Genomic DNA, 15,791 nt, shown 5'->3' on the forward strand with positions numbered 1-15,791 from the left:
TTATCTACTCACTAGTAAAAGGATGCTTAGATTATTTCTAATTTTTGTCTATTGTGAATAAACTGCTGGTGCTAAGTCGCTTCAGTCGTGTCTGACTCTGTGCGACCCTGTAGACGGCAGCCCACTAGGCTCCCCCGTCCTGGGATTCTCCAGGCAAGAATACTGGAGTGGGTCGCCATTTCCTTCTCCAATGCAGGAAAGTGAAAAGTGAAAGTGAAGTCACTCAGTCGTGTCCGACTCTTAGCGACCCCATGGACTGCAGCCCACCAGGCTCCTCCGTCCATGGGATTTTCCAGGCAAGAGTACTGGAATGGGGTGCCATTGCCTTCTATGAACATTAATTTTCATTTCTCTTGGGTATATTCCTAGAAGTTGGACTGCTGAGTCACATGGTATATGCATTAATTTTATAATAAACCACTGGAGTGTTTTCCAAAGTGGGTGCTACCCCTTTGCATTCTTACCATATGGTCAGCACTTGTCATCAATTTTTTAATAGGCATGTAGTGATAATTCCATCTAACTGTGGTTTTGCATTAATGGCAACCCACTCCAGTACTCTTGCCTAGTGGACAGAGGAGCCTGGTAGGCTACAGTCCACGGGGTCGCAAAGAGTTGGACACGACTGAGCACCTTCACTTTCACTAATGACCATGATGGTGCTTATTTACCATCAGTATATCTGGGGTGAAGTACGTGTACAAATGTTATTGCCCATTAATAAAAATCTAAATATTTTATTGAGTTACAATATGAAATATTAGTTTTAGGTATGCAACATAATGCCTTGATATCTTTATACATTATGAAATAACCACAAGACCAGTTACTATCCATTGCCATACAAAGTTGTTAAAATATTGTTGAATATATTCTCTATGTGTACATTACATTCTTGTGCCTTATTTTATATATGGAAGTGTAGACCTGTTAATCCCCTTTGGCAATTTAGTCTATCCCTTTTGCTCATTTTTAAATAAGATTTTTTTTCTTATTTACGAGTTTTGAGAATTCATTATTCAGGGTGTATGTCCTTTATTAGATATATGTTTTGCAGATATTTTCTCCCATTCTGTGGCTTATCTCAATACCTTGTCAAGAGAAGTTTTTACTTTTGATGACATTCAGCATATCAGGTTTTTGTTTTTTTGTTGTTTTTCCTTTTATGGTTCATGCCTTTGGTGTTATGTCTAGAAATTTTTACCCAGCCCAAGCTCACAGAGATTTTCTTCTGTTTTCTTTTAAAAGCTTTATAGTTTTAGATTTTAATTTAGACCTTTGATTCATTTTGAGTTAAAATTTTATGTATAGTATGAAATGTGGATCAAGATTCATTCTTTTAAAGAAATGAATGTCCATTTTTTTCTAGTACTGTTTGTTGATAAGATTGTACGTTATCCATTGAATTGTCTTTGCACCTTTTTTGAAAATGAATTGATCGTATATGTGGCTCTATTTCTGGACTTACTATTCTTTTGACGTGTGTGTGTGTGTGTGTATGTGTATCCTTTTGTCAACACTGTGCTTTGTCTTGATTGCTGTATCTTTATAGTAAGTCCTGAAATCAGGTACTCTTGAGTTCTCCAAACTTCCCTCGCTCCTCAGAGGATTCAGAGAATTGAAATTTTCAGTTAAGGCATAAAGAAAAAAAGTTGAACATGAGCTTAATGATACCACCCAAAGACAGGTTGCTGTTAACAGTTAATTCTTTTTCACTTTGCACATAAAATTCTGTTTCATAGTTATTTTCACTCTCTGAAATTTGTGCTTTAGAGTATAAAGTTCTAGCAAATAACTCAAGGTTTACATTATAGGCACCAGTCAGAAGACAAATGAAAGCTAAGCAACCCAACGCACAGTCCTATGGTGTCACTAGTGCAACAGCTCGGAGGATATTGCAGTCCTTAGAGAAGATGTCAAGTCCTCTAGCGGTAAGTTTTTAAAATCACAATTAAATTCAGGAGTATAGCAAAAATTAAGCATAGTGAGAAATCTTAATTTCGTTATTTCAACATTAACAGGATGCAAAAAGAATTCCATCTGTTTTTTCTTCTCCTCTGAATTCTGTAAGTGGACTTTTAAATCTTTAAAGAGGTATATTTTCACATGTTGGTGATATCATATTTTTCAGTTTCCCATCCATTCTAATGGTATTTTATTTCTTTAGCCTCTTGATAGGAGTGGGATGGATACCACCACAGACCTTCAGGCCAAAAGGGAAAAGGTAAGCCTTCTAAACTTGGATTTTGCAGCTTCTTGTGAGGGCCTTATTAGGACAGGCTGTATATGTGTAGATGGGATATATTGGTTATGTCTTGGCATTTCCATTTTCAGTATCCTGGCAGTCTTTTTATAGTTGATTTACAATATTGTGTTAGTTTCAGGTGTACAGCAAAGTGAATCAGTTATGCATATACCTGTATTCCCTCTTTTTTTAGGTTCTTTTCCCATATAGGTTGTTACAGAGTCTTGGGTTCCCTGTATTGTACAGTAGGTTCTGATTAGTTAACTATTTTGTATATTTCTGGCAGTCTTTATATGAGTAACTCTTAGCTTTTGATAAATGAAGATAGGCTTAAACAGAGCTTGACATGTTTAATTAGCAGTTCAGTGAACTAAAGTTCTCATTGAACATAGTTATTTTGTAAACTTTCCTGATAAACATTATGTCAGATCAGTCATGTGTGATAGGATTTCCAGTTTGCATATCTCCTTCTATCAGTCAGCCAAGACAGCAGAGCTAATGAAAAATATAATACAGTTATATCTTGATAACCCTTTTTATCACATTCTATTTGGTTAAAATTTGTTTGGGGTTTTATTGTGAGAAATAAAAATGCTTGATAGTTAAGGTTAAAGAGGTATAATTTTTGTCAGTTATATTTATGGCTAAGTGCCCTTAAGGGAAAGCAGATTCCCACATCATTCCTTGTAAAGCATTTATTACACCACCAGGTTCCCTCAGGAGTAATTGATTAAAATTATCATAAATCTCTGAATTAATTGTAGGAACTGTGTTCAAGATATTGGTAAATGACAATTATTTTACTGCAGTTCTGATGCAGAAAAGAAAAGATTAATTGAGCTTTTTCTTGGGATAGCATTGTTTCTCAATTTTTAGTATTACCTTATGGCTCAGCTGGTAAGGAATCCTCCTGCAGTGTGGGAGATCTGGATTCGATCCCTGGGTTGGGAAGATCCCCTGGAGAAGGGAAAGGCTACCCACTCCAGTATTCTGCCCTGGAGAATTCCATAGACTGTATAGTCCATCGGGTTGCAAAGAGTTGGACACAACTGAGACTTTCCCTTTCAGACATTTGTAATAAGGCAAGAGGGAATTCATTATTGGCTGCTGTGATGGGATTAAGTTAAGCCATTATCTGCTTTTTTGTGACTCATTTATATCAGATTGTTTAAAAAGAAATAAAATTTTAAAATTGTGTCATTAAGAGAAGTTCTCATCAACAAAAATTTTATTAGTGATTGAGTACAGTATCAGTTGATAGGGTTGCAAGAGTCTGACACAACAAGTGAACAACGACAACAGTGGTTTCAGTAAAATTTTGGTAGCGAATGCTAGGAAATATAAAGGCCAGGATACAGTATTGCTGTTCAGGTTTCACAGTTGCAATCAGAACAGTCTACAGAATAGACTTTCTCATTGAATTATAGGATCACATTTGTGATGAGGATTTAGGGAAGATCTAGTGACTAGATGGAGGCTTTGCCCTGGAAACCAACATTGTTCACAGCTGCTGCTGGATGAAAGGACTGTATTCATAGTATTATAATCTTTGGACAAAGTAGAAGCTCTTGGCTTTATAGTCATCTCACACCAACTGGAGTTTTGCTGTGTTTCAGTGTACCAAAAGACATTGACATAACACTTGTGTTCTTTGATAACAAAGCCAGTTTATCTTAATATTTGGAATTCTTCACTGTGCTTTACTAATTAGACTTAAATTGTAAAGACTTGGTTTTTAAATAACAGTGGAGGAAAGTTTACTTGGAGAGATTTGCACACATTTTAAGCAATTCAAGTTTTCATAGCTAGTTAAATATTTATAACTGAAGAAAATATAGATAGTAATTTGGGGAAAATGTGGCAAAATCAGTTGTGGTTCAAATACTTGAAATTCATCCTGTAAAATCTTAGGGTAGTCAAAATGCTCTGCAGAAGTTTCCTTGTGTGTGTCACATGTGTGTGAAAAGTCATTAAGTTTAGAATAAAATAGTGAAACCATTTTGAAAGTATATGTATATATAGGTATATGTCTAAATAAATTAGTACTTACATAAATTAATAATATAAATGTTAATACCCATTCGTTTACTTTAGTTTTTCCTCTTAGTGTGTGTTTGCACCCACTGTATATTTCTCTAGAACTAGGTACTCATAGTCTCTAGGTTATATTAACTGTTGTCAAATTATTTTTAGACATGCATGGCTGGTATATGAAAATAAGTTTGTCTTTGATTTCTGCCTCTCTGTAAGGTGGACTCTCAGTACCCCCCTGTTCAGAGACTCATGATCCCAAAGCCAGTTTCCATAGCAGCAAATCGAACTGTTTATTTTAAACCATCTTTGACTCCATCTGGTGAATTAAGGAAGACTAATCAAAGAATAGATAAAGAGTACAGTGTGAGTATGTGTTTATTTTCACTAGTCTTTGAGCATTAATTAAAATGAATAAGAACACATTGTAAAGTACAGATAATTTACTATTGCAGTCTAGCAACTAGATAATGCATAAAGTTTGTGAATTAGTGATTATGAATTGGTATGGCTTTTAATGGTTGACACCTTGGTCATATCCTGAATTAGTGTTTACTAGCAAGCATTGTTTATATTAAATAATTCTGCCACACTACCTTTATTTGTGTGTTTTGTCTGTGTTGTTGAGCTGTTTGAAAATTTCAGATATCATGACTGTTCACCCAGAGTACTTTGGTATACTATATGATACACTAATATCTCCTATGTTACCATGTTTAAGAAAGTTAATGTCAGTTCCTTCCTAATATTATCTACTAATCTAGTTCATATGTTGTTTATAGCTGCTGTTTTTTTGCCACTGCTCAGCTTGTGTGATCTTAATTCCCCAACCAGGGATTGAACCCTGGGGCTCTGGCAGTAAAAGTACCGAGTCCTAACCACTGGGTAGTCAGGGAGTTCCCTATAGCTGCTTTTTTGAGCCTGTATCCAAACAAGTGTGTTAATTATGGTTTTGTCTTTCTAGACCTCAAATCTTTACCCTCACCACACTGTGTTTATTTTAATATAACTTCTTTATTGAGGTATGATTCTCATACCTTGCTGTTCACCTTAAAGTTGATAGCTCAGTGGATTTAGTGCATTTACAGTTCATCTTTGTCACTAGTCAGTTGTAGAACATTCTCATCGTCCTCTCCCCCACATCTCATATCCATTAGTCGTCACTTCCCACCCCTCCACCTCCAGCCTGAGGCAGCCGTTTATCTTTCTCTTTAGATTTACTTATCTGGACATTTCATATATATGAAATCTTAAAATAAGTAGTTCTTAGTGTTTGGCTTATTTCACATTTTCATCATTAGCATAATGTTTTTAGGTTCACCTCATATCAGACCATCAGTCCTTTTTATTGCTGAATAATATTTCATTGTTTAGATGTAGCGATTTTGTTTATCCATCAGTTGAGGGACATTTGGGTTCTTTTCACTTTTTCACTGTAATGAATACTGCAGTGAACTTTGATACAAGTGCCAGTTTTTTTGTGGACATCGATATTTGTTTCTCTTGGGTCTTAAACCCTGGAGTAGAATTGCTAGGCACATTGGTATTTGAAAAGGCCAGATCATTTGTCCTCTACTTTGTCTCATATCCTGGGTCTGTGTGTTTTCCTGTGTCATTTAACTAAAGTGTGTTCTTTTTCCATATATAAAACATCTTCCTATTTGTGCCTTTGTTGGTTTAAGCTTATTGAATCTTCATGACAACTCAATTTCTTGAAAAATTTCAAACTGAAATTGAGAGAATAGTACGGTATCTACCTATTTCCTTTAACTTGACTCACCCGTCTTTAACATTTTGTCATATTTGCTCTATCAGACTTTTAAAAAAGAATTTGAACATAATTTTGGACTTGCAGGAAAAATCTTAAGAAGTCCACATTTTAATACATTTGCTTTATCTTTTTCTGTATTTCTACAAACAAGAAATTCCCTCACATACCTGAAGAAGTTACCCAGACCAGAAAGAAACTTATCATCAGTACAATACTGTTAGTTGCAAATTTTAAGATGCCAGTTGTCCCAAAAGAACAAAAATGGAAGATCATGTCTTAAATTTGTCAAATCTCTTTATCGCCTTTAGTCTAGAACGGGTTTTTTGGTTTTGGGGGGGTTTGTTTTTTGGTATTTCATAACATTGATATTTCTGAAGGAGTACAAGGATGTTTGTTGGCTCATGATTAGATTCTGGTTAGGCACCTTTGGTAGTAATACCACAGAACAAATTCTGAACTCTTCTCAATATCATATTACAGGGCACTTTCTGCCAGTTTGTCCCGCACTGATGTTGTGATCAGCAGTTTAGGTGGTGTCAATGGGATTTCTTCACTGTGAAGTTGCTAGTATTGTACCTTTTATAACTAATAAGATAACTTTGAGATATAAATATCCTTTTTACCCACCACTGTTAGCAGTTTTGATGATATTTGCCTGAATCATTTATTTGTAGATGCCAAATGGTGGTTTTCTAATTCTACTATTTCTTCTACCTTTATGAAGTTGGTTTTCTACTTTAGGAAGTTTTCTCTATGTATGTATTTCTCTGTATTTATTTGTTTAAGTTAGTGTAAATTCTTAAATTTGATAAGATTGTAATCTTTTACTAGCATTATTTATTTTGATGCTCACTGTCCCATATTTGGCCTTTAAACTGGCTCATGTCCTTTTAATATTTTCACATCATTTTCCAAGCACTTAGTTGCTTTTTAATATTGTAAAACAACCGAGGCTCATCTTGTGAGTTTTCAGCCCCAGCCCTGAAATCAGCCATTTCTCCAAGGAACCCTGATTCCTTTAGATGGAAGAACTCTTTAAGTTGCAGAGAATCATTTCAAAAGGACCGTCCGTGTAAATTTGATTGCACATTTAATAGGCCATAAGTAAAAGTATTTGTGTGGTTGATAATGTGTATTAAATTTGTATGCTACAGTTTTGTTTAAAAGACAGTTGTGCTTATTATCAGTTTACGTATATAATCTCACTGTAACTCTTGGTCATCATTCAGGTGACAGGGTATAAGTTGTAGATTTTAAAATTCATTAACTAAACAACTGTCAAATTCCTGCTTCCAAATATTAAAGTTCACAGATAAAAAGGTGGTGTTAAAATTAAATAAGCAGCTATGTAAATATGTTCTTTTTTTTTTTAGACTGATTATGAAAAAAATACAACACCAGGACAAAATAGAGAGCAACAAGAAAGGTAATGTCATCTTTATAGTGAAGCTTCTTTATATTTTTTGTAAGGCCTATATTTGATATGTATCTGCCTTCTCGAAGATTAAAAAGTTTAAAGAAATAGAAACTACACATAGAAATCTACACACATAGAAAACTACACATAGAAATCTGTGAGCTTTTAAAATCACATTCAGCAGAAAATTTATTTTCTTAATTGTTGGCAGATCGATTTTTTTTTAGTATTAATTAACAAGTTATGGACCAGAGTAATATATCATTTGTTTTAATTTTCTTTTTCTTTGCCTAGTGGCTTTTCTTATCCAAATTTCAGTATGTCTGCAGCCAATGGTATATCTCCTGGAGTAGGTGGTGGAGGTGGCAAGATGAGGCGAGAGAGAACACGTGTTGTGGCATCTAAACCTCAAGAGAAGGAGGTAAGGTTACACTCTTGAACATGTATTTTGAAGTATCTTAATACCTTGAAGTTCATTATTAAAAGTTTTGATGCGGTGATGAGGGGACACCTGGAGGTCCCTTGGAAGGATGCGGTTAGGAGAGACCCAGCACAGGAATTATCTGCCATTGAAACAGTTCCTTAAAAGCGTGTGTGTGTTTTAAACTATCAGGCTTTTTAAACCAGCTTCACTGTGACCTAATCTAATACCTTAAATTTCTTGGGTATCACTAGTCTAAAGCCATAATTTTTCAAATAAAACTACTGCAATTGAAATTATTTGACCATTGAAATACTATTATGTAGTTAGGTTTTGCCCATTCCTGAAACATGATGTGTTTGTCTCATGGGCCTTTTCCTTATTATTTGTGAAATTTATCAGTTTTGCAAAAAATAGCAGATTTTCCCTGTTACATATTTATCCAGTATGAAGACTCAGCACAGCCCATTCTGCAGGGTGCATTTGGGTTGATTGCTATACACGCCAGTGTGAGCATATATGCACATCTCCCCCAGCACACATGCAGTACTTTCTCCAGGCTACTTGTCTAGGAATGGAACTGTTGGATTGTAGGGGATGATACACATCTTTCCTTGTTGCTCTTCAGGGTAGTTTTACAGTTTAATGCTTCCACATAACAGTAGATGGATCTGGTTTTCCTTTATTTTTACCAGTACTTGATTTTTTTTCTTTTTAATATTAATGTTATGAATGTGAAGTGGTATGCCATTGGACTTTTAATTGGCATTTCCTTCTTTACTAGGGTGAGGAGACATCATTTTGTGAGTTTCTTGGCCCATTTTGCGTTTTCTCTTGATCCACTTTTTTTCCCCTTTGGGTTCTTTTACTGGGAAGAATTCTTTATGTATAGTGAACTTGAAAGTTTGAAAATGATAAGGACTAACTGGAGATTGGTTAAATTAACTTTTCTGTCTAGGTTGCACTGTATATTTTCTAACTACGTGGAGTTGCATCTGGGTCCATTTCAGTCTTCTGTAAATCAGTTTCAGCCTAGCTCAGTCTTTGAAGTTATTTACATCGTACTTTGATTTGTGCTTTTTTTTCTAATTGAAATTGTATTTGTGACTTTCTCATTGACCCATAAGGAATTAGGAGTATGTTTTTAGGTTTTTAAGTAGGAGGTCTTCTGTAACAGTTTGTGTTGACTGAAATTAATGTTTTGATTGAAATTGCTCTGTGTGTGTGTGTCCTTCGTATCTATTGGTATTTTGTTTTGCAGCCTTGCTTAGAGTGAGAGGTCTGTGTTTTTCATGATTTTTTTTTTTTAATCTCCCCTTTTCCAGTATAAGAGTCCTGGGCTTGTGTCTCTCTGACTTATCAGAAGCTTGACTTTAGCAGTTTGGGCTTTCTGCCATATGCCTGTTGGGTTCTGATATTTGAGATCATGCTGGGGACCTTGGCTCAGTTACGGGTCTTGAGACTCTTTGCCTTTAGGTTCTACTTGTTGCTGCACTAGAGTGTGGGGAAGGGAGGGAATGTATTACTGCATTACAACATCTTAAAAATAAAGTTGATCATGTAGCATATAAAATTTTGTACTTAGCAAATTTTTCTTTTCTGCTTGAAACTCTTTATATTGATTTGATTCATTACATTTAGAAAATGAGTTATTTGCCTTGCCTGTGTATACATAACAAAGTGAGTATCTCATTAATAAAGGATTAGTTAATTCTTTAGAAAAGATTTTATATTTATTAGTAAAATGTGTAGCCCCACCTTCTTAAAAGTTTATCCTGATAAGAGGAAAGCATTAGCTTGGTTTATTGTTTACCAGGTGATAGATTGTGAGTTTTATTTCCCTTTAGTTTCTGTTTTTAAAGATACAGTTTCTAGGATCTTCAGCTGTTGCTTAGACTTATCTATATAGCTCAGTTTTAGCTGTCTTGCAGATAGATATGTGTTTAATATAACTTTGCTGCTTTGAGACATTTGGAGGGGGGTTAAAAATTTGTTGACTTTTACTATCTGGTTTACTGTGAGGAGTTTTATGAAAATCAAACCGCCTTTATCACCTTCTCCCTTCTCTGGACCCCCCTCTCTATTCCTGCCAACTGCTGGTTTTGCACCCCAGGATGCCTCCCCTAACCTGTCTGTCCCTGCTTTGTTCCACTCTCAAGTTACGGTCTCCACATTTCTGAGGAAAGAGATACTAATAATTTGTGGCTGCCCAAATTGGTTGCCTAGCCTGTGGGGTTTCTCCCCCAAAACTTCATCTTATATTGGAATACTGCTGATTTACGTAATGTTGGGATAGTCTCAGGTAGACAGCAAAGGTAGACATGAAGTTCTGAGGCTGTATGATATACATTTAACTTTTTAAGTGACTCACAGACTGTTTTCCCCAAAGCAGTTGTAACAGCAGTGGATGGGGCTTTTGTTACTCTACATCTTTATCAATAGTTGATTGTCATCTTTTAAATTTTAGCCATTCTGCTTTGTGTATGATGATGTCTCATTGTAATTTTAATTTGCCTTTCCCTCTTAATATGTTGTTCTTGTTTATGTGTTTATTGGCCATAATATCTTCTTTTGAGAAGTGTTAGTTTAGAACTTTTGGTCTTTTAAAAATTGGGTTGTCTTAGTATTATTGAATTGTAGGAACTTTATAAATTCTAGATCCAAGTACTTTGTCAAGATACGTGTCTTAAAATATTTTCTCCCAATCTGACTTGCCTATTCCTTTTTCTAACAGTATTTTCTGATTAACAGATATTCTAACTTTCATGAAGTCTGAACTTAAACATTTTTCCCGTTATATTTACTAAGAAACCTATCCCTGTCTACAAAAAAAGTCTTCCTGTGTTTTCCTGTGGAAGATTTATAGTGGTGCTTCTGTTGAGAAGATTTTCCTAGTTTTCTTTTTGATTTCGTATATGGTCCATAGATTATTTAGAAGTGGATTTAGTCATGATTTTTAATGTTTTGAAATGTATTGAGACTTGCTTTGTACCTGAGCACATGGTCTGCTTGTTGAGTCTTGACCATTGTGTAGTCTGTGGTCGCTGAGTGTTAGATATGATGACTGATACTAATTCTAACATCATCTTTGTTCTTACTGAATTTTGTGGGGAGTGGGGAAGGGAGGTATGTGTCTAGTGAATTGTTGAGATATGAGTTAAAAGTTGGCAGTTTTTACTTGGTGAATTTGTCTTTTTCCTGTTAATTATATCATTTTTTGCTTGTTTATCTTGAGGCCCTCTTTGGTATGTACACCTTATCTAAGGTGGCCTCTCAATAATTTGCCCCTTTTACTATTACTAAATGTCCTTTAAAAAAGTCTTTGGAAATATTCTTTGTCTTGAAATCTACTTTATCTGGTATTTAATATAGCCAGCCACTCTGATACTAAAATATGCCTTCTTAGGGTTACTATTTGCAAGTTAAATTTTTGTCCATCCATTAACTTCCAATCTATTTATCTGTCTTTATGTTTAATGTAAGTAAATCTCTTACAGACAGCTTGTAATTGAGTCTTGCTTTCCCTTTTTTAAATTTTCTAATTGGCCTGTTTACTTATAAATAACATAATTACTGGTATGGTTGGATTAAGGTCTACCTTTTTTATTTTCTATTTTCCCCATTTTTTAATTTCTCTCGTTCTTTTTGAAAGCTTCCTTCTTTTGGGTTAATTGGATATTTCTTAGCATTCCATTTTTTGTTGGTTTTATATCTCTGACCCTTTCCTAATTTACACAGTCCTCTTGGGATTATGGTGTCTTTAACTTTCTAAATTCTACTTTGTGTTAATATTGATCATTTCCTATAAGATTTAAGAATCTTGTAACTTTATAGTTTGATTTACCACCCCCTTTTCCTTGGTATTTTATGCTGTGTATCATTTATATTACATTTAGATGTGCTGTAAATCCACAATACATTTTTGCTTTACATACTTAATGTGTATTTTAAAGAAACTAAAAGGAAGAGATGTTTACTCACATATTCTCCACTTCTTCCAGAAATCTGAATTTCCATTTGGTGTCATTTCCCTACACCCTGAAGAACCTGTAGAGCAGGTTTTAGTTTTGTTTTATCTAAGTGCCTTTATTATACACCTGTAGTTTACACAGATTTGCTCTGCCAGAGATTTGGAGAGTTTATATGCAGACTTGGGACTCCCCTTCTGTGGCACTTCATCTCCCCTTATTTTCTAGCTACTGTGGTCACCCTAGTCTGTCCTTTGAATGCCTCAATCAACAGATTTGCAGTTTTCTCTGAATTTCATCTGTACAACTGGCACCAACTCAAAGAGGACAAGAAACTCCTCCCTTCTTCTCAGTATCTTCTTCCCTCCAATATCTACTTGCTTTTGGTTGCTTTCTAATGTTTTCAGATGGTTGTTTTTAATATATTGTCAAGCAGCTATAATTGTTACTTGTAAGAGCATTGGTTAAATACAAGGTCTTCCACCATTAGTGGAAGTGGAACTCAATTTTTGTCTGTTCTAATATGGGTCATTTGAGACTAGTGGAGGTCTTTGCTTACCTTGAAATAAAAACCGAAGCAGTTCACCAAACTCATCAGTACTGATGTTCATCGAATGCTTATGTTACGTGCTAAGACCAAAAGTGACTTTGTTTCGTATTTAAACCACAACTCTGATATGTTATTATTATTATTATTATTATTTTCATTTTCACCAGCTAGGAAATTGGTACTGAGGACAGATAGGTTCACAAAGTCACATTTCTGGATGGTGGCACAGCTGGGATTCAAATCTTGTTTAGGTTTTTCTTATTCAAGAGCCTACATTGTTAACACTGCATATTCTGCCTCATCCCTGTTTATTCTGAATTTGCATGTAACTATATCCGTTCTAGCTGAAAATACGTTGATACAACAGAATGACACAAAAGATGGAATTTGTCATTATAGAATATGTTGTGTTTTAGGAAGTGGAAGTACCAGTATTACCGAAGATCTCTCTACCCATCACCAGTTCTTCACTGCCTACCTTCAATTTTAGTTCTGTGATCACAACTTCCTCTCCATCACCCATTAGTCCTTCACAATCATTAACAAATAAGGTAAAAAAAACCATTGTACCATAGAGGTGCTTTTTGTTTTTTCTTTATTTTAAAAAAGCTGATCTGATTAAATCAGTGCTTAATTTTCACTCTGGGAATTAACAACTCAGAAATTTGAGAAAAACGGAAATAGCATTGGCTTTTAAAAAAAAGGTACATCATAATGGGAACATTCTTCAATTCTTGTGAATGTATTAGAGGAAGAGTGTATTGTAAGTCTGTTTTCAGACAACATTTCCGTTTAAAATACTTTATTTATTTTTGGTTAATAATGAATTTCTGCTTTTTAAAAAAATTTCTCAAGTAGGATTAACATCTTTAGGACTAACGTGCTCCTAAAATTTATATGCTTTTTTTCCTAACTTTTACTTTTTCTGAACATTTTCTTATAGATGTTATTTTATTCCCTTAAGTAATTATCTCCCTCCAAGATCATGTATATTCCTCTTCGAAGAGGAAGCCAAATCTTACAACAGTTACATGTTGAGTAGTTTTCAGAAGTTAAAAGTGATTTTTTAAATTTTAAAGGGAAAAAAAATGCTTTTGGCTTCTTTGTAATTTGCTTAAGGTCTATTTCACTGCCAATTTCTTTTTCTAAAAAGCTTTTTGTGTCATTTCTTTAATAATTTGAAAAACCAGGTACAAGTGACCTCTCCAAACAGCACTGGCAGCCCCTTGTTTAGATTTTCATCTCCAATTGTAAAATCTACTGAGTCAGATGTACTACCTCCGTCATCTGTAAGTAGCAAGCAAAGAGTATTTCATATTGATTGATTCCAAAGGCATACTGTATTTTTAAGCTCTAAGATACCATTGGTGGTAAGAAATGCCATTTTTCTTACCAAAAAAATTCCGGTGTACAGAAAACTTTGAACATCTATACACAAAATATATGTGTATGTATATATGTATCTTCTCATGTACCATTTGAAAGTTAGGATGGAGATATTTTGGTACCCTTAATTTTCTTTGTATCGCCTAAGAAAAAAGGTACTTCTTTGCATACCCATAATACAGTTGTCATACCCAAAAAATGTAACATGATGTTAATAGTAACGTCGTGTGCACATTCAGATTTACCCATCAGCCTCAGACTCTCATTTAATTGCTGTTTTGTTTCTCTTGGTACCGTATCCAGTTACAATTAAGACTTAGCAACTAAGTCATATTGCATTTAGTTAGCGTGTCTCTTGGATTGTCTTTAATCTAGAAAAGTTGGAAGGTTTTATGTGCCACTATATATTTGTTTCTTCATAATAAATATTTTGAGTAAGAATGGTATATAAGTTGGAGACTTCCCTGGTGGTCAGTGGCTGGGACTCTGCCTGCCAGCTTGTGGCCCCTCCACCCAGTGCAGAGGGCCCAGGTTCGGTCCCTGGTTGGAAAACTGGATCCCGAATGCCACAACTGAAACCTGGCATAGCTAAATACATAAATATTTAAAAAAAAAGAAAATAGTACATAAGTTTAATGTTCTAGTTGCCCCATCTCTATTTGGCATGTGTATCATTTTAACATGTTCAGTTCAGTCGCTCAGTCGTGTCCGACTCTTTGCGACCCCATAAATTGCAGCACACCAGGCCTCCCTGTCCATCACCAACTCCCGGAGTTCACTCAGACTCGGATCCATCGAGTCGGTGATGCCATGCAGCCATCTTATCCTCTGTCATCCCCTTCTCCTGCCTCCAATCCCTCAGAGCATCAGAGTCTTTTCCAGTGAGTCAACTCTTTGCATGAGGTGGCCAAAGTATTGGAGTTTCAGCTTTAGCATCAATCCTTCCAAAGAACACCCAGGGCTGATCTCCTTCAGAATGGACTGGTTGGATCTCCTTGCAGTCCAAGGGACTCTCAAGAGTCTTCTCCAACACCACAGTTCAAAAGCATCAATTCTTTGGCGCTCAGCTTTCTTCACAGTCCAACTCTCACATCCATACATGACCACTGGAAAAACCAGAGCCTTGACTAGACATGTTACCTTCTGTTTTTTTTACTGTGTCCTTGTTTTCTGTTACAACTAGATGTTCCAGATCATTTTGTAATTTCCCTGCCAAATGCCTGAAATCTACTCAGTGTCCATGAAGTCTCATACTTTTTATTAGGAAATGGCATTTAGAAACCCAAAAGTGAGCATCAGGAACACATTATTATTTTATGTAATGCTTTGAATGGAAAAATGCTTTAGAAATTTAAAATGCTCTTGTTAAAGACACACCATTCATTATAAGAAGCACACCGATTTTAGAGATTTAAAATAGGAAAAACTGTGAATCTTAGAATATGTGAAATCCAGTATACTTTTTGGACTTGAAATAGAGCTTTATATTTGATAGATTGTTTAAAGCTAAATGAACAGTTAAAGGACAACTTCTCTCTCTACAGATTGGATTTACATTTAGTGTGCCTGTGGCAAAAACAACAGAACTTTCTGGCTCTAGTAGTGTTTCAGAACCAATTACAAGTAGTTCAGGTAAGACACTTTTTCTCATAATATTTTACATAAAAATTGGCTAATATTTCAAATTACTTATTTTACCTTTGGTCATTCTTGTAAATGCTTTTATGTGAATATAATTAGCTCCCTAAATGTGAATAAGTTACAGCTTGTGAAGGGGATGGTCACAATAGCAAATTTATCCAGTCTTTGTTTAATCCCAAAAAAATGACAGTTTATTATAAATGAAATCTCAATACAAGAAATTCAAGGGTGTTCCACATTGTAATTACAGTGGGTTCCATCTCAGAGTTTCTCTTGAGTTCACAAGCATTTTTATGCATAAGGATTGTATTAGCCTCTGCAGACAGTAGTAGTACATAATTTCTCAAAAAAATGGGCTATT

At 35.0% G+C, this 15,791-nt stretch overlaps 1 protein-coding gene across 2 annotated transcripts in view; it reads left to right on the forward strand.

The window, feature by feature from the left end:
• The window catches only part of NUP153 (nucleoporin 153), a 65,966-nt gene that overhangs the window by 22,633 nt on the left and 27,542 nt on the right, over window positions 1-15,791 (forward strand). For both annotated transcript variants that reach the window (XM_068994310.1, XM_068994311.1), the window contains exons 6-14: window positions 1,815-1,931; window positions 2,022-2,066; window positions 2,168-2,224; window positions 4,496-4,642; window positions 7,421-7,473; window positions 7,759-7,885; window positions 12,820-12,954; window positions 13,594-13,692; window positions 15,334-15,421. In XM_068994310.1, the coding sequence (XP_068850411.1) occupies window positions 1,815-1,931; window positions 2,022-2,066; window positions 2,168-2,224; window positions 4,496-4,642; window positions 7,421-7,473; window positions 7,759-7,885; window positions 12,820-12,954; window positions 13,594-13,692; window positions 15,334-15,421 (868 nt within the window). The remainder of the gene's footprint in view (window positions 1-1,814; window positions 1,932-2,021; window positions 2,067-2,167; window positions 2,225-4,495; window positions 4,643-7,420; window positions 7,474-7,758; window positions 7,886-12,819; window positions 12,955-13,593; window positions 13,693-15,333; window positions 15,422-15,791) is intronic.

Source organism: Capricornis sumatraensis, chromosome 22, assembly GCF_032405125.1.
Source record: "Capricornis sumatraensis isolate serow.1 chromosome 22, serow.2, whole genome shotgun sequence".
NCBI lineage: Eukaryota > Metazoa > Chordata > Mammalia > Artiodactyla > Bovidae > Capricornis > Capricornis sumatraensis.